We start from the raw sequence: 26,287 nt of genomic DNA, 5'->3' as shown, positions 1-26,287 counted from the left end.
TGTGTGTGTGTGTGTGTGTGTGTGTGTGTGTGTGTGTGTGTGTGTGTGTGGTATTAATTTTACTTGTGCAGGTCTTAAAAAGGTCTTTTAAAAACTCTTAAATTTGATTTTAAAAATCCTGCTGATAGCCTATACCCTGAACTGCCCCAAACACTCCCGCTCTGAGGTCTCCTGGATTTCGGTACAATTGTTGACAGGTATATGCTATGCATTTGAGTTTTGCAGGTTACATGCGCGACGGAGAGAGAGTGAAAAAGCAGATGTGGTAATTAATATTGCTATTTAAATGTAACAGCCTCATAACTCCTAAGACATGGGCAATACAGTTGCAAATGGACTTTGCTTTTCCATTTGAAATCTGGCAGTCGCAAAAGGTAGCCTAATGCAAGGTTTGCAATTGAAAATACAATTTGCAATTCATTTTGAAAATAGTCAGGAATATCCTTCCATAATGGACCATGAATGCAGCGTTACGTAATCAAGTAGTACAGTAAGTCATGTACAGTCATTTTCACACAGTCCCTCCTTTAAAGCCAGTCCCCATTATTGGCCTGATACAAGTATGTGCGTACGCACAGTCCCACATGCGCTTCCATTCATTACCAGCGCGAGGGTGTGTGTGAGTGTGTGTGTGTGCGCGCGCGCTCCGTCCCTGACCAACACATACAGACACACGGGATGAAGATGATGGGACTCTACTAGGACGAGTGGACCTTCTATGTTGGATAAATTTCGGGATCGGACCTGAATCAACGTGTTTGCGTCCCGAATCTCATCTGCGTCTATTAACCGGACAAATATCTGCCGACATATTGAAGAATATCTGCGTCTCTCTGTATAATGCCGACACATATGAGATTTCGGAGAAGGTCATTTCTCGGGCTTTTATTTCTGTTCTCGCTCTCCACTTCTGCACTGTACTTCATCTATTCAGCTCCTGGCATAGGTAAGCCACTGAGACATTTAATAAGAATGAATAACATCGATTCTCTATATACATGTGGGTGACATCTGTAATCTGGTATTTAGGCGGGTCTGTTATAGTCAGCTGATGATGATCACCCGACGGACGCGACTATTGAATGCCAATCATTGGTTTCGTTTTGAATTGTTATATAATACACGAGCGATCGGGTGTTTGTGTTTGGAGACCGCATTCTGTCAAACTTCCCATCAAATCCATGTCGTGTAATGTTACTGTGCTCAGCATGTTTGAAGAAAACCTCCATTTCTAGAGCAGACTTCACATCTCCGGGCACACAGCATAAACGAGTCCTCTCGGACTGAACTGCGCTCTGATTTTTATAAACTCTGAACTTCGTTTACAGAGCGTGTTCCAATCGCATTATGAATTGTGCTAATATTATATCTTCGCCTTTCCGGGACAGTTTTTGTGATCAAGTCCCGCCCCGAAGACGCGCCTTCCCGGTTACAGACGGCTTCGGTGATGAATATTTTATTAGGATATGCTGGCGTTGTTAAGAACTATTAAATCGTGAATTTGAATACAGCTTATAAAAGGATTTGTAGCCTAATGTTGATTCGCGAAGAACTCTCCACTAGCTTTATTTCATTCCTAAATAAAGCAACAGCAAGCATTCAGCAACAATATAGTAGCCTACGTCATAAGAGATTTGTTAACATACACAGACATAATTACAAATGACATGAAACATAAACTGCATATTTTTAAAGCCATATGACATATACAGGTTAAAAAAAAAAAAATAATAAATAAAAAGGCCTGAAAAAGTTAGCGATAATATAAAACAATAAATACATTCTTTGTACTGAACATTGAGATAAAGTTAGATGCTTTGCAAAGCTGTGGTTATGTCACAACAGATCAAGATCAAGTATTGCACCTTTAGAGGGGAACCTGGTGTGGTCAAGTGTATTTTTTTTTCTGTCTGCCGCCTTGTGAATATGTTGCCTTCTACCTGATTTTGTTTTCTTAACTTTCCTTTATCATTTAGAGGCAACCCATTTCTCCTCTGCAGCCTTTGTCTGCATTTTTTCAGCTTATTGCTATGTAAGTTTGCTTAATTATTAATGAAGATGCTTTAAAAACCATTTTAGGTTCCTTCTGCCGTGGGGTTCATAGTACTATGTTTAAAAGAACATAGTAATTCTAGTGTGTTAATAATGAATGAAAAGTTGTGCAGAAGTTTGTCCTGGATGGAGGTGATTGACATGTGAAGGGACTGAAATGGGAATACCATCATCTGGAAGACGTCTTTGTTCAGGGAAACAGGAAATGGCAAGTCCCTATAGTGCTTCTGGTAATTCTGAGGCATATTTCTGGCCTTAAACATATGAACTCTTCTTTGGAAACCAGTGAATTTAGGTTATCTTCACACAGAAAACAAAGTGGAGAATTCACAAATAAAAACTAATAATAATAATAAAAAAAAAGATTTTAAGATTTGTTGAGAAAAATCCCCAAATGCCGCCAGTTCAAATTACATTACTGGCAGACAAAAGCTTTGAATAGACATTTTGTATTGTGACAGACATTCAGAACTGTAAAACCATTCGGGATTTGGTTTTATGTTCTTGTTGACTGATTGTTGAGATATATGGGCATGCAATCAAAAGTGGAGGCAGATAAAAGTGAGCTGGAAAGGACTGAATGATTAGAGAAGTCCAGTTTATGCCACTAGAGAAAAAAAAAATCAGTTGTTTCACAGGAAGATCCAGTTATGACATTTTTATTAAACGGTAACACTTTATTTTAGGGTCTCTTAACTAGCTGCTTATTAGCATGCATATTACTAGAATATTAGCCATTTATTAGTACTTATTAAGCACATATTTATGCCTTATTCTACATCCCCAATCCAATACCTAAACTAACAACTACCTTACTGACTAATAATAAGCAGCAAATTAGGAATTTATTGAGGAAAAAGTCATAGTTAATAGTGAATAAGTGTTTCCTATTTTAAATGGTTACCAATTAAACATTACATTGTTCACATACATCATTCACAATAAGATCTATAACATACATTTAGAAAAATAAAGGGGGAATTTTTATTGCATGCCAATATATCAGTGTTATATCGACTAGGTTTAGGGTTTTACCTTAGGGGTTTGAAAAGGACAATATCCACAATTCAGTGTGCCAGGAATTACAGTAGATGATCTTGACCTCAATTTGGTCAAAGACAAACAATAAGAGTATTGTGTATGTCTCTATATATATCCCAATGAGAAATGCAGTGGAACCATGGAGACACATGTCTCGTGTCCCCATGGAAACAGCAGCAGCAGCAGCTCTATTACCCCTGAGGGGTATTTAATGCTTGTCAAGGGAATTAGGTTCGTAGGTCACCGAAACCTACAGTAAACCACTTACTGCTCATTTCACACGCGCCGCAGCTCAGGGGAGGGATCATGGGCCGCAGATGTGTCTGATTGCTGCAGTTTATTGAATCAAACCTAGAGAAATCCTGCTGGAGCTCACTAGAACACAGATCCTATTTATAGACGCAGACCCCATGGAAACCCAGGTGCCTCCGTTCGTCCTCTGAGCAAACCACTGAACGCCAGACAGAAGACGAAAGAGGACGAGGAACCGTCTTTCTGCAGGACTGCCTTCCATCCAGTCCTGAATGTGCAGTCGAGGTTCAAAAAGGGTCAGATCTGGGGATTGGAGAAACTGAGGAATACATCTGACATAATCCTGATGTTCATGAAATTATTGTTGAAATTGTTATGGGATTAGATCCAATGACTCCTATATGAGATTATGCCAAGCATCTTTGTTGGTCCTGGGAAAACATTCAAACCACACAGATTGTTGGGTTAGAATTACAGTAAGGCTTCGGACAGGTGTTGGGGTTTATTTGTCTGTTTTTCCCTTTGATTTTAGGGATAGTTAAAGGTTGGGGTTATTTGACAGAAATGTTCTTGATCTAGGATCACATCCCTGGAAGAATCAGTCATCTGGTCCACACCATAACAGATTCTTCTTTATGTTTAGCAGCTAACAGAATATATGGTGACCTTCTTTTGTCTGGTTGTATAAAGGTAATTCATCAAACCACATCTGCACAGGATCTTGCACCAAATTATACAATGGCCTTTCTAAATGACAAGCTACTATAATTTCCATGAAGAATGTCGTTCAGACTGACAGACTCGTGGTTATGTGCATACCGCATACAGGTACATTGGTTACTATTTAAAGGTGGGCTTGAAATTATTGCATGATCTTTATCATCATGTATGAATATCAGGTCAAAAACGGACCCGATTCAAACCGAAAAGACTTACTGCATAGGTTTATTTTCTATTACTCTGCCAGCAAAGACAGAATGCATTACATATCAAAAACTCACCACCGCTGATTTTGAGTTGGCTTGGGAAGTTTCCCAGGATTTGTCAGTGTTTTCTGAGTGGTTTCTAAGTGAATGTAAAGGTGTTGCTGGGGAGTTTTTTCGTGATTGCTAAATGCTTGCGCACTGACCCAAGTCAAACAGGCCCACCCCATGACTCAATGGTATTCTGGCCTACACCAGTGGTCTTCAACCCTGCCCCTGAAGACCCACTGCAGAGTTCAGCTCCAACCTTAAGTGATACCTTATGTGGTAAACTGAAATTGTTACTTTAAAGAGCAGTTTTTACCTGATTTAACCCATACCAATTTGTTTGTTGGTATAAATTAATGTACTTAGGTTGATTAATTGACATCAAATAATATATTTTTATTTGAATAATTTGTTACTATTTTTTGGTGTGTATTCAGGAGGGAAAAAAAGTATGCATGCAAGAAAGGTTAACGCTTTTGCAATCAAGTATGCGTGAGTTTTGCTATTTTCCTCTTTAAACTTTGTAACCACGTAGGCCACCACATGCAGTTTAACACCACGATTCCCAAAAACCTACTCACATGAACCCTCATGGAGACACATGCAAATGCTGCAAAGCTACAAAGCACCCTTTAACCTAGAGTCGTGCTGAAACAGCATATGCTGAGATGTTTGTTCACATATTTCATGTAGAGGCATGAGAGGACGTTTATAAGAGGACACAATGCAGGATCATACCAACCTCACGTCTGCATAGTTTTATCTTTGTATAAGTCAGTGAAGTCTATGACCAGCTCGACACAATGGAAAGTAGTTGCTTAGAGGCAGGGCTTTCCAGCTGATCTCTGGTTAGTGTCATATTTGCATGGCCATTTGTTTACGGAAGATTAGGGCTCATGGAAAAGCAACAAGAAGGAACATGGAATAAAGAAGGGCAAAAGCATCTACCGTCTAATCTTGTGACAGGTAATAGTTTGGTAAACATGTTAGAAAGAGGAAAAACAAACTGTCCATGGATGTAAAATAATTAAACAATTAGTTACTTGGGGTGAACTGTAAATATCCTGAGAAATCTGAACTGTAGTAGACATGACACATCCCCTAGTAGATGGAAATTCATGATGTTATACTTTTAAAAAATATTTTTATGAATATTTATTCTTTTTTTTTTTTTTTTTTTTTTTTTTTTTACAAATCTTGCAGTGTCATTTGTTCTGGGAAATACATCAGATGCATCTAGAAAGAATGAACCCTTGTATTATCAGTTTGACTGTGATATCCTGTGCTACTTTTGTGAAGTACTCACAGTTGTCAGACTTAGGGTGTTATTAACCACATATTGTACATACATTGAAAGCATGTCCTACAGTTAGACAGAGCTGGAGCTACCGTCTCATGTCCAAGGACAGTCATGTGTACCACATGTTATCCTCTTAGCCTTTTTTTTCTAACCACGTGAAAAATGACTGAGCTAATCTATATATATATATATATATATATATATATATATACACACAGTGTGTGTGTGTGTGTGTGTGTGTGTTTGTGTGTGTGTATACTGCTCTAAAAAAATAAGGGAACACTTCAATTACACACTTGATCTCAATGAATGAAATATTCAAGTTGAAAATCTTTACTTATACATAGTGATGCTCCGAATATTCGGCAACTGAAATTCAATTAATGAAAAGGCATGATAAATATGTACCGAACAATGACTAACCCGATCAAATAGAGGCACGAACTAATGCAGCAAACATGTCGGCAGTGTAAAAGTATTTAAAACTATCAGATAAAGACGCAGAAATCATTACAAGCATGAAGCACTAACAGAGACAGACTGTTTAGTGCTGCATCACGTCTCCGATGAGAAGAAGAGGTGGCTGATGCTGGTGGTTAGGTTACTGTATGATGATTGAAATCGCAAAATTACCTCATAGATTAGTGAATAAAATGCAGAATGTTAGATTTTCTAATGCATGCATGAATTGCATGTATTCTGAAAGCGCTGCACAAGCTCCTGGTGTCAGGGTTCAATGTTGAAAAAAACAAAATGACAAATTATGCCTACATATGGATGTGAAAAACCATGTTCGGTATTTGGCCTTCGGCCCAGTGTTTCATTTTGTTCAGCTTAGGCTTTGGCCAAGAATTTTCATTTCAGTGCATCCCTACTTATAAACATTGTGTAATTAGCTGAGAACTCTGGGGGATCTCCTTCCAGACCTGGATCAGGGCATCAGTGAGCTCCTGGACAGTCTGTGGTGTTGGTCATGCTGGATGATGTTGAAGGCAGCTCAATGTTCCCCATGGCATCTCCAGTCTCTTTCACATCTGTCACATGTGCCCAGTGTGAGCCTGCTCACATCTGTGTAGAGAACGGGGCGCCACCGGCAGACTTGCCAATTCTGGTGTTCTCTGGCAAATGCAAATTGAGCTGCACAGTGCTTGGCAGTGGACACATGTCCCACTACAGGACGTCCGGCCCTCATGGAGTCTGACAGTTTGGTCAGAAACATGCATACCAGTAGCCTGCTGGAGCTCTGGCAGTGTTCCTCCTTGCACAAAGGAGCCGATACTTGTCCTGCTGCTGGGATTTTGCCTCTCTCCTGTCTCCCGGTATCTCCTCCATGATCTTGAGACTTTGTTGGGAGACACACCAAACCTTCTTGTGGTGGCACATATGGATGTGCCATCCTGGAGGAGCTGGACTACCTGTGCAACCTGATTGGGTTGCAGGTACTACTTCATGGTATAATAGTATAGTGAGAAGGATCCTGAAAAAACACAAAACTAGAGACAAATCAGTCAGGAAGGATCAGGAGAGAGCAATTGTCTGTGGCCACACAGACCTGAAATTTGGTACAACTCAAAAAAGAGTTGTACAACTAAATTTGATGAAAATTTGACAGTGTATGCCTGGTTTTAAACAGAACTGTCACTGGGGCATAACCATAGACTGTATAAAAACATGGACGTAGTGTCCGTGACGTCACCCATAGGCTCCTGAAGAGCGTTTTTGAAGCTCAAAGTGTGCAGAGCGGGCCGTCGCCATCTTGGCAGCGCATCACCGCGAGACTCTCCCAGACAATCGAAAATGGGCAAAAAGGCGGGAGCTGGTTGCTGAAGCCACGCCCACCTAGCGCGACGGCATTGTCAGCAGCGGCAATCCACCTGTCACTCAAGTGGCCACGCCCTTAATTATGCAGAACTTTAAGGCTCAATATAATTTAAACGGATGAGTTATAAAAAAAATTCACCCCCTCACAGTTATCATGAAGGGCAAAATTAGCTATATAGACCAAAATAATTTTTTGCACCAGGCTGTAAACATGTTTTTTTCTGCTGTAAAGTTGGGCATTTTAACACGGGGAGTCTATGGGACTGACTCCCTTCTGCAGCCAGCCTCAAGCGGCCAGTCGATGAATTACAGTTTTAGTCACTTCCTTGTTGGCTGGTTTTGCTCGGGCAAAACTATATCATATGGAAACATACAAATGAGATTGTACAAACTCATATGAATATTCAATTGTATGTTGAAATCAGGAGGTTTTTCTCTTAAAATTACATAAACTTAGTGTAGAAAACTACACAACAGACGAGGTGTAGTTTATGATGGCAGTGCACCTCTCAGTGCAGATGTGTGGGTGTTCACCTGCAGCGACATGCAACATTTCTCTTATTTCACTGCCACTGTTGCATCCAGAAATGAGGAAACTCTAGTACAGAGTATGCATACCGGGTAAGTTTGTGCATCTGATCCAAACATTGGATATTCCAACCAGAAGTTGTCTTTTTTAAAATAATTCCTTTTAGTAACATTTTCAAATAAACTTCTCTAAAAATAAACCGAGGGCTGGGCTACGCTCTGGTGCCCTGCTTTGATCAGCTAGCAAACTGCAATGGCTTACTCAGCTTAAATAAACAGAAAAGATTACATCCTGCAGTATAGCTATAAACTGTGTGATGTTTACGGTGCCATGACAGGAAAATGACAAGGAAAAGCAATAACCTGTTTTATTGTGTAAATTCAACTGGTAAGATTTGATTCACATGAACTAAAACTAAACATAAATGTCCACCTGTAAACTTAACCCACAGAGGGGTGCAGTATTTACAAATGAAATCATCCGCAATTCCCACTAATTCATCAAAAAATGTAACATAGCTGTGACGTGTTATGAGAGTGTGTTGGTATAACCTTGGCTTTTAAGTCTTGATCAAATTATGCGGGGAAAAATCTAGTTTTTCATTTGCTCACTGGAAGCTTGGTTTTGAACATCTGATGCAAGAATAGCGTTCTTCTGCTTTGCTTTTTCTTGCTTTGACATGTTTATGTTTCCCTCTTGTAGTGTCTGCTCAACACTAGGTGAGTTATTTGCATCACAGATGGTAACGTGGAGGGGCGCAAGACTAATTAAACACAGTATCTTGCCAAGCAGATCTACCAAGCAGAGACCTTTGTCGTGTTGTTACAGCAGTTGGGATATGGATATTGTTGATATTGTTAATAGTGGTGGACAGATTGGCCAAGGCTAATATATCAGCCGATATTTGCCATTTTTAAAATATTGGCATCGGCCGATAAGTTTTTTCTGCTTGGCCGATCTGTTCGAGGCGGGACTTTTATTTTGACGGCATTGAGAAAGGCAGCGCCTGAGCGCACAGCTCATATTCTACCTCTTGTTCGCTGTCGTTGTTAACAGTTCTGTCTAATATGGATAGAAGTCTGTCTAATAATCAGATAAAACTGTTTAATGTTTGCATATTATTAGTAATAAAAAGGCAAACATTATAATACTTTCTCGTTTGCTGTCAGCATTAACCAAATACGCATTTATATCATTTAAACAAATCTTTGAATGACTAATGAACATTTAATTTCACAAACCTTGCAAACTTAGTCAGATCCAGCTGTGAGATCTTGTGAAGTGTGTATTTTTATCCAGTGTGATCGTGTGTTCTCCGTGTGATGGCCGGTCCGTGTGAATTGAATGCTTTAAACTTTAAACTCGTGATTTCAAATTATGCTGTGCTTTAAGCATTTCCCCACTGCCATATTGTGCGCTGTATGTAAAATGAGTGTTACTCTGGCTTTATTTGAAAAATATGATTCCCAATACACACAAACTTCCCAGAGTACTAAGTGCCCTGTTGGTTACAGTGTTTACTTCCCTTTTAGTTATATATATATTTTTAAAATATTTATTTATTTGTGAAAAATGCTTTCATGTCATCTAAAGTATAAGTATGTTTATTTTACGCATTAATTTTTTAATCCATTGTCAAATAATTTCAAATTTCTTATATTAATTAAAATAAAAAAACTAATTATATCGGCTTTATATCGGCTATCGGCCCCCCTGCTTTCCAAGATATCGGCATCGGCATTGGCTGTCAATATCGGTGGACCACTAATTGTTAATATTGTCATCATGGCAGCCAGTGTCACATGCCTGTCGTGTCATAATAAAGCAGCAGAAATCAGGTTTTACTGTCCAGTTGATTGTATCCATCTGAGAACATGGTAACCTGATGCTAGCTGCACTGTATAAAGTATGCCACAGATAAGAGGACACTGATTTTGTTTTTCATTTGCATTTATTCTTTTACTTGGAGTTTAACAGGCCAAAAGTAATTCATATGTCATTATTCACTGAAAATCTTGCCCTTTCACATAACTCTCAAGTTTCACTTGTACGGTGTGAATGTGATGTCTGATACAGTGAATAGCGACTTCAAGAATTTTCAAGTGGTGTTTTTTTTTTTTTTTTTTTTTTCTACTGCACCCCTAATATTTGTCATAGCTGTTTGGGACAAGTTTCTGAAAACTGAATTAGTGTTAATATGTCAATGTGGACAGTCATATGTATTGACGTCCTCATAGTTTAGACTGGGGGAAATTTTGCACTGTGAATGTGTGAAAAAAGGGGGCGGGCGGGGGGCGGGGGGTGACGTACAAACCTTGTAAAAGGGGACCTTGTAAAGTAGAAGCGCAGCTGTGTGAAGACCTTAGTTTGGTGGGGTGGACAATATCAAACATAAGAGGAAGAGATACAGATAAGGGACTTCAATGTGTCAGTGTATCTGTAGAGGACAGACATAAGTTTGCTACTTTGTCTCAGTTGAATTGTCACATGCACACACACACACACACACACACACAGAGTGAGAGAGAGAGAGAGAGAGAGAGAGAGAGAGAGAGAGAGAGGGAGAGAGAGTCACAGATATGTTGAAATGACAGGTTTTACAGTTGTCTGGTTAGATTCCTGTGCCTGGAAGAAGACTATCAAACTCACACACACGCCACTGTGATCTGTGTCTAGTGTCCTTTAACACAATGAAAAACAACAGAATATAGACAAGTACAGAGCTATAGCTTACTAACCTACATTTCCTTTTGGCTGCAAAGAAAATAGATAAACCAGTTAAATACTTTTGATAATGTTTTATAATGTAAACTGTTTTAAAGTGATGTCCTCTAATTATGAATATGTTTTATTTATTTTATTTTATTTTTTCATAAAAGAGAGTCTCTTAGATTTGTCAAAAAAAAAAAAAAAAAGATTAGCAATTTGCTAAGCTAATGACACAAATTAAATTCAATTTAAAGCATAAAATATAATTAAACTATAAACAGAAATGCATGTTTTTCAGTTTCAGTAAAAAAAAAATTGAACTGAAAATCTTGACAAAAATCATATACAAAACATATACTTGAATACGGCTTATCAATAATACACACTATTATAATAATAATAGAGCTGCACTCTGTTTTAAAAAGAAAAATTTAGAGGGGGAAAAGTTGTTAGCGGACTGGACCCACATCAAAGACCCAAACAATAATGGTGTATGCGTTAGACGAACAGAGTACCGATGAAGCACTGCAGTTTGTAAACCAGTGTATTGCTCCATCCTTTATCATGACTCCAAGACAACAGACATTCTATATGAAAATAAACCAAATTCACTTTCACAGCGTCTTCTCGACATTACGTTATCTACACGAACCAGCTACACCTTTTGATGTTTGTTTTCACAGGATGTCCAAGCAGAACGTAAGTGGGCATTATGCAAATGTAAGAACTTGTGATGTGTGAAATTCGTGGAAAGGGATTTGAATTTAAAACTACTCATTTCAGCGGTTCAGAGTCAACCCTTTCTTTTGAGGCACAGTAACTTTATTTATGATGTACTTTCAGCTTTGCAGACTGTTTACATTCACATTCAGCTACATTACACAATGCATACACTGTCATTTTCAAAAACCCATCATAGGGCACTTGTGAAATGAAATTATATTGATTCATATAGAATTCTCTTAGCAAATATTAAATTGCCTTAATTAATACTAAACGTCTTAGAAAGTGTAACTTGGAAAAGTTTATAACAACCAATAATGAATAGCACATTTAAGACTGCAAAGTCTGAATGGAGTCATTTCAATACAATACTGGCCTTCCAGGCACTGTAAGTATTACTCCATAAACACGTATTAATGAACAATAGCACGTGTGGTTTTGAAGGCATGAGAACTACAAAAAATGGAGCAGGAAGAGATTTTGTCTTCCTAACATGCGTCAAAAAACTTCTTCCTGTACAAACACATGTTAGCTATCAAATGGAAACATTCCATAGACTTGTATTGTTTTCCTATACAGCTAGTTATAGATACGTTATGCATTTTAACAGTTTTAAAAATCTTTATTTGCTTATTATTTCTTTCTTTCTTTCTTTCTTTCTTTATTTATTTATTTATTTATTTATTTATTTTTTGTTAATGAGGATGTCCCCAAAGGGAGGTTTCGTCAGATTTAACTAATTTCAGGTAACATATTTGCCAGCAAAATATGGTAAAGTCAGCATACAAACGCATACCCATTAAAAACCTGAAAAAAGAATAACTTCTAATCTTTGATCATAACTCAAGACAAGCACAGACACACACACACACACACACACACACACACACACACACACACACACACACACACACACACACACACACAGAGCTCTAACCTAAAAGCACACACACATACACAGGAATTATTGGAATGTATAAAACCACCTTAACCACCTTAAGCAAGCATACAGTGTGTGTGTGTGTGTGTGTGTGTGTGTGTGAGAGAGAGAGAGTTAGGATCGGTTTATAGAATTATAATTATTTGAAAATTGGGTGAGAATGGAAACTACTAACAAGGAAATGAACACAAGCTTCCTTTTTTTTTGTCTGTGATATGATAAACCACATTACTTTGAAGACACACTACCAAGCGCTGTGTAATGTTAGTAAGTATGTGAGCCAGAATGACTCGAGGTCACACTGCAGCTCTATGTGTGAAGAGCTGATATGTTAATATGATGTTGTTTGATGGCTTCCTTTGATTGTTTGGCTGAAGTCCAGACCTTCCACCACTGCGTTCTGTCATTATACCACACTAAAACAATCACTTCCCCCAAGTACGAACAATAGTTATAGTGTTGCATGCCTCAGCACCACTAATCAATCTCACTGGCCATGTGAGTGTTGTTACTGAGTAATTGGAGTGTGTGTGTGTGTGTGGTGCACGGGTGGGCTACACTAATGCCTTATGAGTAACCCATGACCACATGTGATCTAGTGCACACTTCAGATCAGGTCAATGCTAGCATATGTCTCTGTTTTACATTTTTCATACACGACTGCTTAAAAGTTTGGGGTCAATGATTCACATGAATCAGATCATTTTGAATCAACGAATCAGATGATTTTAAATGATTATGAATCTGTTCACTAAGGACTGGAGTAATGATGCTGAAAATTCAGCTTTGCCATCACAGAAACAAATGACATTTAGCAATAAATGAAAATAGAAATCAGTTATTTTAAATTGTAATAATATTTCATAATATTGCTGTTTTTACTGTATTTTTGATCAAATAAATGCAGCCGTAGTGACAATATTAGACTTATGAGAAATTAAAAAATCTTACTGACCACAAAATTTTGAATGGTGGTGTATCTGAGCATTTTTTTTTTCAAGCAGTGCTTTTATTAATAGACCATTAGATCCATATTTAGTCTGAGCTGGCACATTTTTAAAGGTTTTCTCCAGAAATGCTCCCTCTTCCTGCAGCCGCACGTGATCATGTGATCACAGCTTACTGAGGTCACAAGGCAGTTTATGTCCGTCTGGAGAGTCTGAAACGCTGGCATACTGCTGACAGCACATCAGATGGTTCATGTGAGGATAGATCAATGGAAGCGGTCGAATCTACCCTCGTAAAGTAATAAAGTTCATGCTGATATAACTCAAACATCTCCTCACAATGCTTACATGAATGTAATTATATTGCTTTACACAAATGTTAGGACACAAAGCTGGGTCGAGGTCTTCAGGATTCAGGATACGTGAGCTATGAGATGAGGCAATCAGAATCATAAAGATTTATGGGGATGTTTATTGTTGCTTTAGTGCTATAAACTGGTCTTAATGAAAAGCTTATTGATGCTCAGTACTGTAGTTTGTAGGTCATGATATGTTAAGCTAAAAGCTTAGTGTGCTGTTCTGCTTTGAAAAGAAGGCACTAACAAACACAGTTACCTTCTAGAAAGAAAGTCAATTTCTTTTTAAATGACTCCAGCTTCTTTTACTACATCGTTCAATATATATAAACATATATATATATATATATATATATATATATAGAACGATAACTTATATATCTTTATGATATATGAGTATAACATGTAAATATACTGCATAACCCACTGTAATAAAAAAAAAAAAGAAAAACAAGTAGTTGGTTTGATAAAACTTAATTTAAAATTAATTTAAATTTAAGAACTTGAACATGAGTGCTAAAAATATTTTGGGAAACACCCAATATATGTTATTATATACAGTACTAATATGATTCATCTTTAATGTTTGAAGGGGAAATTCTGTATTACGTAAAATCCACTCAGTGTTGTTTCCCATTGAGCTGCATTAGTCACACACACACACACACACACACACACACACACACACACACACACACAATCTTAGGAATGTATGCCCACCTTAAAATTTGATTACCCAGTCATGCAGTTTGTGTGTGTGTGTGTGTGTGTGTGTGTGTACAGGTTTTTCTATACTGGTGGGGGCTTAAACATGAATATAATGAAACTTTCTAAGTTTCTAACTATCAACTCATGGGGACTAAATTGAGGTCCCCATGGGTACAGAACCTTATAAATCATAAAGAATGAGGGTTTTTTTTTTTTTTTTTTTTTTTTTTTTTTACAGCAGCTCATATATGTGGTGAAAATATGACTTAAGAAGGTTTTAGATGTGCTCTACATGAACAAACCTGTTGTAGCATGTCTTTGTTTGTATGATGGCTCCTGTATTAATCTCATTCATGTACCACTGATTACCCCACTGTTTCTGTGTGAAATGAGGTTTGTGGTCATGTACAGTAAATGGGTGTAGTTTTTAAAGGAGAAATTGCATATTTATAAATCTGTTCTAAGACACACACATACACTCAGTTAGACTGTGAGCATAAAGATGTGTGGGTTATCTGAGGGACGCTCCTATCAGCACATAAAGAGCCATTGTTTTCTGCTTTATCAGCACGGCCTTGTGACTGTGCAGGACACACACACACACACACACACACTCGTGAAGGACGCAGTCCTGCTCTGTATGCTGGCACACATTTTATCTTGTTGATGCAAAAATTAAACATTAATGCCTGAAAAATAAGGTTGTTGTTTTACAGCATGTTAAAGTGTGTGAAATCTTCTGAACACAGGGCCTGTGGGATTCTCACCCAACCAACACCACTGTGCTAACAGATTTGTTCAGCTCTGCAGTTGTTGCATTTTGCACCATGTGTTAAAAAAAAATGGCGATATATGTCCATCATGAATATATGTTGTACAGTATTGTGACTGCAGTTGGCTCAACAGGATCGAAATTAATATTTCTCTCTCTCTGACTCTTTATTATAACTAAATACATTTAGGAAGCTAAGAAAGCTAAGCCAGCGCTTAGGAATTGACAGTGTCAAACATTGAATTGATTTTTTTATTTTTTTAACAGCGTCTAGTCACCGTTCACTTTCATTATATGCAAAAGAACAGCATGAACATCCTTCTTAACATCACTTCTTGTGGTCTACATAAGAAAGAACTGGAATTACCAGTTTTTTGTTTATTTTTGTGAAATATGCTTCTTCTTGTTTTTTCAGCTGAATACTGTGCTGATGGTCCACTGTTACAGTCTCACATCAGCTGCAGACTGACGGCCATAATACTTATGTGTTGTGTCAATATGTATGCAGTTATTCTGAGGATAATAGCTCTCTCTTTTCCTCTCTCAGTTAATGAGTACCTGTTCATGGTTCAGGCCCGTGGAATCCAGATCCGCGAGAATGTGAGGAATATGGGAGCTCAGGTTATTGAGCAGATGGTGCGCAGTGCCTACAACGTCAACAGTACAGGTACGAAATACTCCTCATATATCCTCATCATTGTTGTGAAGAGCAGAGTCTACTTATCTCGCTTCCTATAGAACATCCCGTCAGCTGCAATGACATATCCTCAGGAAATGAAGGCATTATATCCTTCTGAGACCCACCATCTCTCTCTCTCTCTCTTTCTCTCTCTCTCTCTCTCTATATATATATATATATACAAAATAAAAAACAATGGACAGAAAAGAACTGCTGAGTCTCGGGAAGACAGTTGGGTGTCTGTCATGTATTACTGTGTGAATGTTTGATTCTCTTATTTTCTAGACTATACATATGAGTTTAACTCGAGTGAGACAGATGTTCCCAGCACTCCGTACCTCCCGGAGGGCTTCACATACATGCCTGATCAGGTCTGCCCCGAGAAACTGCCCTCCATGAGTAAGTGCAGGAACGTAATGTTTCTTTCGGTACTTTTGGGGAAGCACACTTCAGAAGCACTGTGCAATCAGTTCTGTCAGTGAGTGACTTGTTAAAGCTCATAAGAGTCATTTCATTAATGAGAATCCTCCAGTTGCACTTTGCATTTGTTGCTGAAAGACTGCAGCCGTGGAAGAACCATTAACAGAACCATCTCATGTCACCGTGAAGGGGTTTATTTCACAACAAGGAACAGACATTAAATATTACATGGCTACCAAATAAAACATAAATGCACTTGAAGAATTTGAAAGTGGTTTTGGAATAGAGCTTGTACAGATTTGTTTCTGGTGTCGCTAGCTGTAATTACAGTGAATGTGCTTTCTGTCCGTCAGAGGGCCAGCTGAAGGTGAACATGAGTGAGATGGCTCTAGAGGAGGTTGAGAAACTTCTCAAGCAGGCAGATCCAAGTCTGTCACGCGGGGGCCACTGGAAACCGCACGACTGTCTCCCACGCTGGAAGGTGCGTCACTTACTGCTGCTGCTGTCGCACATTGAAAATAAAAACCCCTGCTATCTCTTACTTGTTTCTGTGTGTGTGTGTGTGTGTGTGTGTGTGTGTGTGTGTGTGTGTGTGTGTGTGTGTGTGTGTGTGTGTGTGTGTGTGTGTGTGTGTGTGTGTGAGTGTGTGTGAGTGTGTGTGGTTGTGGTCTGAGGGGCAGAAAAGGCTCTGTTGCAAGATAAGTTGAGGCTCCCTGTACTGTATTGACTGTTATTTTTCAAACATCTGTTATTTGCTTCTCTTTGTGTAGCTATATACACTGGGACCCAGTATTCATAAAAGTTTTTATTTGGGTGTAAATGCCTCTGTTGAAAACAACTGTTTCTAAATGAAACCCCCTGGTTTCACACACAAGGCTTAAGCCTAGTCCTCGACTAAAATGTAAGTCTGAGCTGTTTCAGCTGAAAGAAACTTGCACTGACTGATCTTGAAATATGTTGGTGCCCTTGTTTTGTCTCAAGATGCACACCAGTAATGTTTTTTTCTAAGGCATGTTTGTAAAAATTACTTTAAAATCCTTATTGAACTGTGGCCTAGTCCATGCTTAAGCTACGCCCCGTCTGTGAAACCAGGCTAAAATGTTTTATGCAAGGAGCAGAATATATAAATTTTTTAAATTAAATAGTATATTCTTCAATATAATAATACACATATTGCTACACGTGACACAAAATCTCTTTTCTAGGGCAGTTTAAAGCACATATGGGACAGTGAAATAGTGATGAAACCATTTAGTCATTCAGACTTAGGAAACAATTGAAATTGATAAAATGACAATAGCATGGAAATAAATCAAACTCTTATCAGTATTTATTTTTTTACATTTGTGAATTTTAAATCAGACATTTGGGACAACCTTTAAAAAACAACTAATAAAAAGTGTGCTAAAATCATGAAGATATTTACAATGGTGGTTATTTTCATGCTATCAAAAAAAAAAAAAAAAAAAAAAAACATCAAATATATCTTTAAATATTCAGCCCTGACACACACAAACACGCCTTACTTTGAATGTGTGTAGCAGTAATAGAAATGTGGTAAATTCTTTGACACAGAGAACTGATGTTTCCTCATTTTTGCAGTCATTTTGGTAATTCATGTGTTTTAGGTGGCCATCTTGGTTCCTTTCCGTAATCGCCATGAGCACCTTCCCATACTTTTCCGTCATCTGATCCCAGCGCTTCAGAGGCAGAGACTGCAGTTCGGCTTCTATGTCATTGAACAGGTGAGGAAAAGGAAAGTTGTCGTACTGGATAACCTTGTGTGGCTCAACTATCCAAATTCTTTTTACAAATTTACATACTGCAAAAACTGTTTGTGTACACTATTCTGACCCATAATATTTGGACTGTCACACCATTTGTCAAACTATTCTAAATTTGTCCCATTGAAAAACAGCACGAACATAAGATTGCTTTTACAAACGATTGATGCACTACACATCACAATTCATTTAGCTGAACTTCTGTGAATGTGTTACTGCAAGCTGCCATTATCATGAGCAACACTATAGTTAACACTAAAAAACTTTTTTTTGCTTTGTTTTTTGTTAAAGGCACAATATGTAATTTTTCGCCGCTAGAGGGTGCGTATTCAAAACAAAATGAAGAGACAAAGGTGTAGTTTGATGACGCCGTGACTAAGTGTGGAATCATGGAAGTTTTGGTCTTCATCCCCACAGCCGATGCAATCCGAGAGGACTCGAGCAGTAATCGTGTTCATGGATGAGCTAATGATTTATTAACGTAGTAGTCTGAAGCAGGGTGAGGCTGAAAGCCACTGAAGTGAAACGAGGCCGCTGAACGAGCGCGACACACATACAGTCCGAAAGCAGCGGAGCTTTTATTATGCCACAGTCGACCGCTTCCGCTCCTTCCGGTCGTGAGTATGTGGGGAAAAAGATACGTTGGAAAGTTCTGTTATAATGCTACTCTGTGCAGTCATCACCGGTCTATTAAAACACACAACCCATTAAAGCGTCTTTGGGGTTTCTATGTTTTCTTCAAAACCAGAAATCGAGGGGTTATGACATCATTGGCAGGCGACACAATGACACTATGGACACGGTCCGTGCCACTAGATAAAACTGCTTATTTCTCTGGATTTAAACATTCTTTGAAACATTTGCGATAATCAGTGGTGGATGAAGTACACAAATCAAGTAGGCCTACCTGAGTAAAAGTACAGATACGTATAATAAAATATTACTCCAGTAAAAGTAAAAGTACTCCTTTTTCAATTTTACTCGAGTGAAAGTACAAAAGTACTCAGTTTTTTTATATACTTAAGTAAAAAAAAGTACTGATAGATAGATTTATTTTGCAATTTTATATAGGCTACTTAATTAAATTTTATATTAGCACATATTTTTTATAATCCTATACTGCTGAAAATGCCTGGGATTTTCCCAAAATAACCACTATATGGAGTCAAGATATATATTTTGTTGTTGATACAACAGTTGATGAGTGATGTAGTAATGTTCACTACAAGCTTACATGTACCTGAGAGAAAACAGAGATGACCATCTGATTTTCACCAGTAAGAAAAAAGTGTTTTAAAGTTTGTTGTTTTGCAGAACATCACAGTTATATATGACCTTGTCTGTGGTGTAAAAACACTCCTGGCCAAATACTCCCAGAGGACATCACTTCCCACTTTGATAATTACTGTAGTTACCATGTTCTGAACATAACAGCCTTTTTTTCCCCCTAGATGTAATCTATCTAGGTGGTTGAATAAAAATATTTGGACTTTATATCTAAAAATTACCTCAACTTATCACCAGCAAGCTTGTTAACTAGACAGTTAGCATCAGCTACCAATATTTACTTATTTTCAGTATGGTTATGAATAAACATTCATATCTGTCTACTAGTTAATCCAAACAATATAAAAATGTATACTGTTGATAACATTTTACAGCAGATTTAGTTCACAAACAACTGACAGTTTTGACCTAAATATGATTTTCAGTTACAATAATTAATCCTAAAATTCAACATTAGTAACTTACGTTTAACAGCATCAGTCGCGCGCGCGCTCACAAGATCTCCCGGTTCTTACTCGTGAATTCAGTTCACTGGAGACTCGCACTAAACGGTTCATTTGAATCAGTGAGTTGTCGACTCGAGAACAGCTGCAATCGGATCATTATAATTCCTGAATGAATCATTTGGTGTGATTTTAACGGGTTCATTGAAAAGAATAATTTGCGTGTCGGAGCATCTGATATATTATGAGTAACGATATGTTTTATGAAATGTAGTGAAGTAAAAAGTGCGATCTTATGCTTTGGAATGTAGTGAAGTAAAAGTTACTCAAAATAAAACTACTCCAGTAAAGTACAGATACTTGAAAAATGTACTCAAGTACAGTAACGAAGTAAAGCTACTCCGTTACTGTCCACCACTGGGGATAATGTAAGTACACAAGTCAGCAAACTATATAACACCGTTCTAGTAGTTTTTGGATATTTGAATAAAAAAAAAAAAATCTTACATATTGTGCCTTTAAGTAAGGGTAAGAGTAAAGGTAAAGGAAGGAAAGTTAAATGTTTGTGTGTGTCCACAGGCAGGAAATGAACCGTTCAATCGTGCCATGCTGTTTAATGTTGGGTTCAAAGAGGCCATGAAGGACTTGAACTGGGATTGTGTAATATTTCACGATGTTGACCACATTCTGGAAAATGACCGCAACTACTATGGTTGTGGTGAAATGCCGAGACACTTTGCGGTCAAACTCAACAAGTACTCTTACATGTATGTTTGCATAACACACTGTTTTCTATGTATGTATGATGTTTGGTGGAGATTAAAGATTCGGATCTCTCTGAACATGCAGGCTTCCGTATGAGGAGTTCTTTGGTGGTGTGAGTGGACTCACCGTGGAGCAGTTCAGGAAGATAAACGGCTTTGCCAATGCATTCTGGGGCTGGGGAGGGGAAGACGACGACCTTTGGAACAGGTACGGAGGTGAAACTCCTTATAACTGTAAACAGCAATGATCTCATGTCTTTTCAAAAGAGACACTTCCACAAAAGTGGTCTAGCAGCCGGTGTACTGTAAAAGATGATAGTAACACTCCTGGACTGGACTGGCCCGGACTATCTGGATCCCACTAAATGTATAATACAAACTATAAAAGGAATGATTGCCAATGGACGTAAAAGATGCACTCAGTAATTTCCCCTCAATTAAGATGGATTACACACACACACACACACACACACACACACACAAAAAAATAATAGCACTTTTGTGTAACATCCCAACATCGTACTTATAGTTTATTCACACCATAGAAGAATTGTGAATAAAATCAGCTAAATGATGATCTGTCTGTACAAAAAAAAAAAAAAAAAATTAAAAGCTGACTTGAACATGTTTATGAGATAGTATGTAAAATATATGCTGGAGTATGCCAGTATGTGTGAAAACATAGGTTACTCTGTCAAAAGAGTAAACAAAACTACAAGCGAAGTAAGCTTAGAATATGAAATCATACTTTAATCAAAAGTATAGAAAAATATATTTTTCTGGTTACTTGTCAGTATACAAGCCAAGTACTCATAAGTATAAATTCGCTAAGTACTTGTCATATAAAAATAAGACATTTTTTAGTTTTAAGAAGTATACTGAAGTAGAATAAACTTCTTTTTTGTAACGGCAGCCAAATACCACAGTACTCCACATACTACAGCCTTGGGTAAGCCACCTATTATGAAACACATCCGTACATTGAGTAAATTTATCGTGGGTGACTGTGAATAGTGAATTTCGGCATCTGTAACCAAAAACTATTGCTTTTGCATGATGTTGCATCTATACAGTATAGTTTGTAACATAAATGTAGTAAATATTATAAATAGTAAATAATGTAACTTTCTGCAGTGACTTGGAACATAGTTGACAGACGCTTAATTGTGTTTTTTCCAGGGTTCAGTTTGCTGGCTACAAAGTGAGTCGGCCTCATGGAGACACTGGTCGTTACATGTCTATACCACACCACCACCGCGGGGAAGTCCAGTTTCTGGGACGGTAAGATGAGAACAACCCTTTCGAAATATTTCTTTTGCCATATTTCAGACGACATCCTCAGTGCATGCAGTCGACCTCCAAGTGCACACTTTGGTGATGTCGTGTGAATTGTTGGGTACTAGAATGTAACAGTTCTTACAAAAAAACTATTTTTATGTAAATTGCTGCACAGAATTGAATTTCATGGAAAATGCCCAATCTTTTTAAGATTACGCCTTATTCATGAAACACAAGCAGAAAGGATTTCTTTGTTTATCATTGCTAAACCCATTCTTGTGTAAATTATTGAACTAAATGAACGTAAAATAAGAATTTCAGAGTAAGTCCAAATTAAAACCATTCTTGCATAATTTGTTTCATTGACTTGAAAGCAACAGTTTACACGAGATCGGATCAGTCAACATACAAGCACAAAAATAATCCATTTAAACTGTTTGAAAAATCATATTTACATACATTTTGGGTAACACTTTATTTTAGGGGCCAATTATCACTGTTAACTAGTTGCTTATTATCATGCATATTACTAGTATATTGGCTGTTTATTAGAACTTATAAAGCACATATTAATTCCGTATGAGCATATACTAGATCCCTTAATCCTACCCCATACCTAAACTTAACTACTACCTTACTGACTATTAATAAGCAGCAAATGTGGAATTTATTGAGGTCATAGTTGATAGTTAGTTAATATTGAGAACTGGACGCCACTTAAGTGTGACCAAATTTGGTTTATGATTGAGGCACAATAGTTTTATGGACATTCATTCTGCTCATGTTTCAAGTCCAGTTTTACATAAAGTGTCACATTAAACATTTAAACTTCATTACAAATCCATTATAATTTGTTCTGCTTGCATTTCATTAATGGGCTGAAAGACACATTTTCTCCTTTTGTTTTTCAGATACAAGTTGCTTCATAGATCCAAGGAGAGACAGAGCCTGGACGGCCTGAATAACTTGAATTACTCCCCTCTAGTGTCCCGGAAGAGTCTGTACACTAACGTGTCAGTGACGCTCAGTCGAGACCTGGCCCCTGTCGCTGATTACTGACATCACACAAGAGAGACCCACGCCACATGCTACACCATCATTTTTATTAGTTATTTTTTAGGAAGGGGAGGGGATTTCACAAATCTTAAATGCTCAGTGCATTTTTTTTTTTTTTCATTTCTTTCATTTTTATATATCCTTTTTTTTTTCTAATTATACCACAGTTTGTTTTTTTTTGTTTTTTTTGTCACTCATCCTCTGTCTGTCTATCATGTGAATGGATCCATTCTGGAATCCAGAACCCCATCTGCTGGTTTACTCTCATCAGACCAGTCAGATCCGACATGTGGAGTGTCTTCTAATCAGACTTCGCCTGGGGGTGGGGGGGAGTCGCATGTTTACAGCATGAATGAGAAAAGCTATTAACCTTAAACAAGTTAATGACAATTATGCTAAATGACTTCAGAATAGCCATTGTAGGAGTTGAGGGATATGCCTTTTCTCTGCCAGAAACAAGCACAGCTGGTTCTGTGCATTAGAGTATAAACTAATAAATGCAGATTCTGATATTTATTAAATGTACAATAAATAGCCATGCACTGATACTTACAGTAGATGCTACTAACATCATGGCTTTAAGTATGAGTATTCGCTCATGAAACGTGGAAATTAAAACCCTCGATCATTTTAGCTGTACAATACAAATGTGCTCACCCACCGCAGCACAAAGAGATTTCTCGACATTAGAAATGAAATGGCTTGAAAAGCACCTGTGTTCATGTGTTTTCTCATAAAATAGGACGTTGGGGCATATCAAAGGATGTGTACCTTTTTTAAATGGCAAGTAGCTTTTAGTTTATGATTTGCTATTTGTCATTTCTAGTCAGAGGCAAAAAAATTAAAATGGCCCAGAAGTGCAAGATGAGTCATGTATATTTATGGGTCGTTTTCCCTGAAGGGATATTTTATTTTTTACTGTAATTTGGAGTTAAAAGTGAGTTTTCTCAACTCTTGGGAGTACACCAGCACATCAGATCTAATAGAGGTGGACTAAAAGCCACAAAACGTGTTCTAAGAGCCGTTTACAAACCACTGCAATGCCAGCAAAATGCGCCTCGGACTGAAAGGTCACACATTTTTGCCCCAACACTGGAATATGTGTCATTGGAACTAGATTAGGAACAGCTGACTTGTTAGTTTTATGATTTGTCATATTTATGTGGTTCTGCTTACGTCGTGTAGATAAGTGTTTCCCATGCACTGCCTTTCACAGTCAAATCGACATGCTTTGCATGCTGAGCAGTATGCTGTTGCCTCTCTGTGTGTGTAGTCACCTCACCTCTGATAGACGTGTGAGTGGACTAGAAAACTCTGTTCAGCTATAAAGATTTACTAGAGCCAATATTTGACATTTTTTTATTTCGAGTGTTGTTGGCTCTTGAACTGAATTTGCACAAACAGACTGTGCAACTTTATTAGACCAAACACACATTGGGCCTCATTCATGAAACTGCATTCAACAACTTCCATTCAAGAAATGTGTAGAAATGTAGAACACGTGCAACTCGTTCAAGAAACATGATGTGACATTCGTGAAAGCAGATTTAATTTCTGCATTATCATTCATAAATACATTCTTGCGCAACTTGCACAGAAATTGGTTTGGTTTTATAATATCCTGAGATACAATGTCCACGTCAGTCATATATGTATCATAAATGAGGCCCTTTGCTTTCATCCTCATTACACGTGTTTATGTCGTTTAGAGATCTTAGGGGCTTCGTAATGCGTATTTGTGAGTGTGTTCGTGTGCATTCTTCATATCTGAGAGGCTGGTCCTCATATTTATTCATTCTTTTATGAACATATTTGTTTTTTTAATTAATTTTAGTTCTTTTTTTTTTTTTTTTACATATTTCTATCTTGTTTTATTGTAATTGTGATTATTTTGAGGGGAACAGATCAAGTTAGATAACTGTGACAAGCACTGAAATGTGTTATCGCGTACAATGTGAGGCTGATCTTGGGAAGAGAGTTAAACTGAATGGACGGCTGTTTCGGATGATGACATGAGAGAACGGGAAAGTTAGAGAGAGACTGCTCTTGAGCGCCCGCCCAGTGACCGTATCCCACCAGGATAACCAATGGTGCTGACCTCACAGACATTAGTACTGTGCTGCCGTGGTACTTTTGTCTTGTAACAGATAATTACACGAGATTGAAACTAACTACACTCTTGCCTCATTGACATTCTCGGCAGCGTAATCTATCTGTGTAGCAGGTAAATTGTGTTTAGCTGGACGTGCGCTCAAGCAGGTTTTTCTAATGTTTGATTCTCTCTGTGTTTGACGCTCATGGAGTTTTGTGCCAATGTTTGGGGTCTTTTTTTTACTAATTTAATTAATAATTAGTACTCTCACACGAAACCCAGTGCAATATGACTAGATTCCAGCATGATGCTGCAGAGTTAAAAACCAACAAAACGTCCTGTTGCTTGTCAAGTTTGGTTTGGAACTCGTTGCTGCATTGCGTGTCTAAATACACTGTACATCCATAAAAAGAAGGCACAATTTAGGAAAGTAAGGAATTATTTATATGAATTTTTATGATTTTTTTTTCTTTTTATTTCACCCTTACGAAAAAGAAGTTTATTCAAGTGTGCTATTAGTATACTTATTTTAAACTAAAAAATAGGAAAGTATACTTTTAGTTTACTTTTTATGTACTTCTCAGAAAAACTTCTTTATGTACTTCTAAGATATATACTTATAATGACATTTAAGTATACTTGACTTATACTTACAAAAAGTCTAAATATACTTGAACTTTACTTAAGTATACTTAATAAAATAAACTTGAAGTATACTACTTTTTGGTAAGGGCAGTTCACTCAGTATGATTTTTTTTTTGTTTAGTTGTTTTTTTTGTGTGTGTGTGTGTTTTTTTTTTTTTTTTTTTTTTTTGTCTTGTTTTGTTTTGTTTTTGTTTTATTTGATCCCTTCCAAATTAGGATTATCATTCATTTTGTTTTTTCCCACTTTATAATTAGAGTTATATGTTCAGTGTCAGGAACAGGTTTTATTTTGTAGAATCAAAAGTCTGTTGCACCTGCTGGGTTTATTTAACACCTATATATATATATATATATATATATATATATATATATATATATATATATATATATATATATATATATATATATATATATATATATATATATATTGCTTCTTTATGGGCCCCTTCATTGGCAAACTCCAGCCCATTATATAATCCATTCTGCTCCAGTTGAAATGATAGGGAGAGCAGCAATTCATCCCTTGAACAACTGGCTGCCTTAAAACCTGTTAATTTATTCAATATAATCATGTTTTATTTTTTTTATAAGCAAATATATTTAACTATGTTAATGTGTTTTTTTTCACTTGTGCATATTGTGTAATGTGTTTTGGAGCAAAAAAAAAAAGGCATATAAAGGAACTTGGAAGATGGACTTATTATTAACAAAAGAATTT

At 37.3% G+C, this 26,287-nt stretch overlaps 1 protein-coding gene across 1 annotated transcript; it reads left to right on the top strand.

Annotated features, from left to right (window-relative positions):
* Positions 1–565: 565 nt before the first annotated feature.
* LOC109048314 (beta-1,4-galactosyltransferase 5-like) lies at positions 566–25,485 on the top strand. Its single transcript, XM_042712532.1, has 9 exons — positions 566–946; positions 15,669–15,788; positions 16,086–16,199; positions 16,574–16,701; positions 17,849–17,965; positions 20,314–20,501; positions 20,584–20,706; positions 21,678–21,779; positions 22,688–25,485. The coding sequence occupies exons 1-9, from the start codon at positions 841–843 to the stop codon at positions 22,833–22,835; spliced, it is 1,146 nt and encodes a 381-aa protein (XP_042568466.1). The 5' UTR covers positions 566–840; the 3' UTR covers positions 22,836–25,485.
* Positions 25,486–26,287: the final 802 nt, after the last annotated feature.

This window comes from Cyprinus carpio, chromosome A23, assembly GCF_018340385.1.
Source record: "Cyprinus carpio isolate SPL01 chromosome A23, ASM1834038v1, whole genome shotgun sequence".
Taxonomy (NCBI): domain Eukaryota; kingdom Metazoa; phylum Chordata; class Actinopteri; order Cypriniformes; family Cyprinidae; genus Cyprinus; species Cyprinus carpio.
Note: the sequence above shows the minus strand (reverse complement) of the source record. Positions and strands in the feature narration are given on the sequence as shown.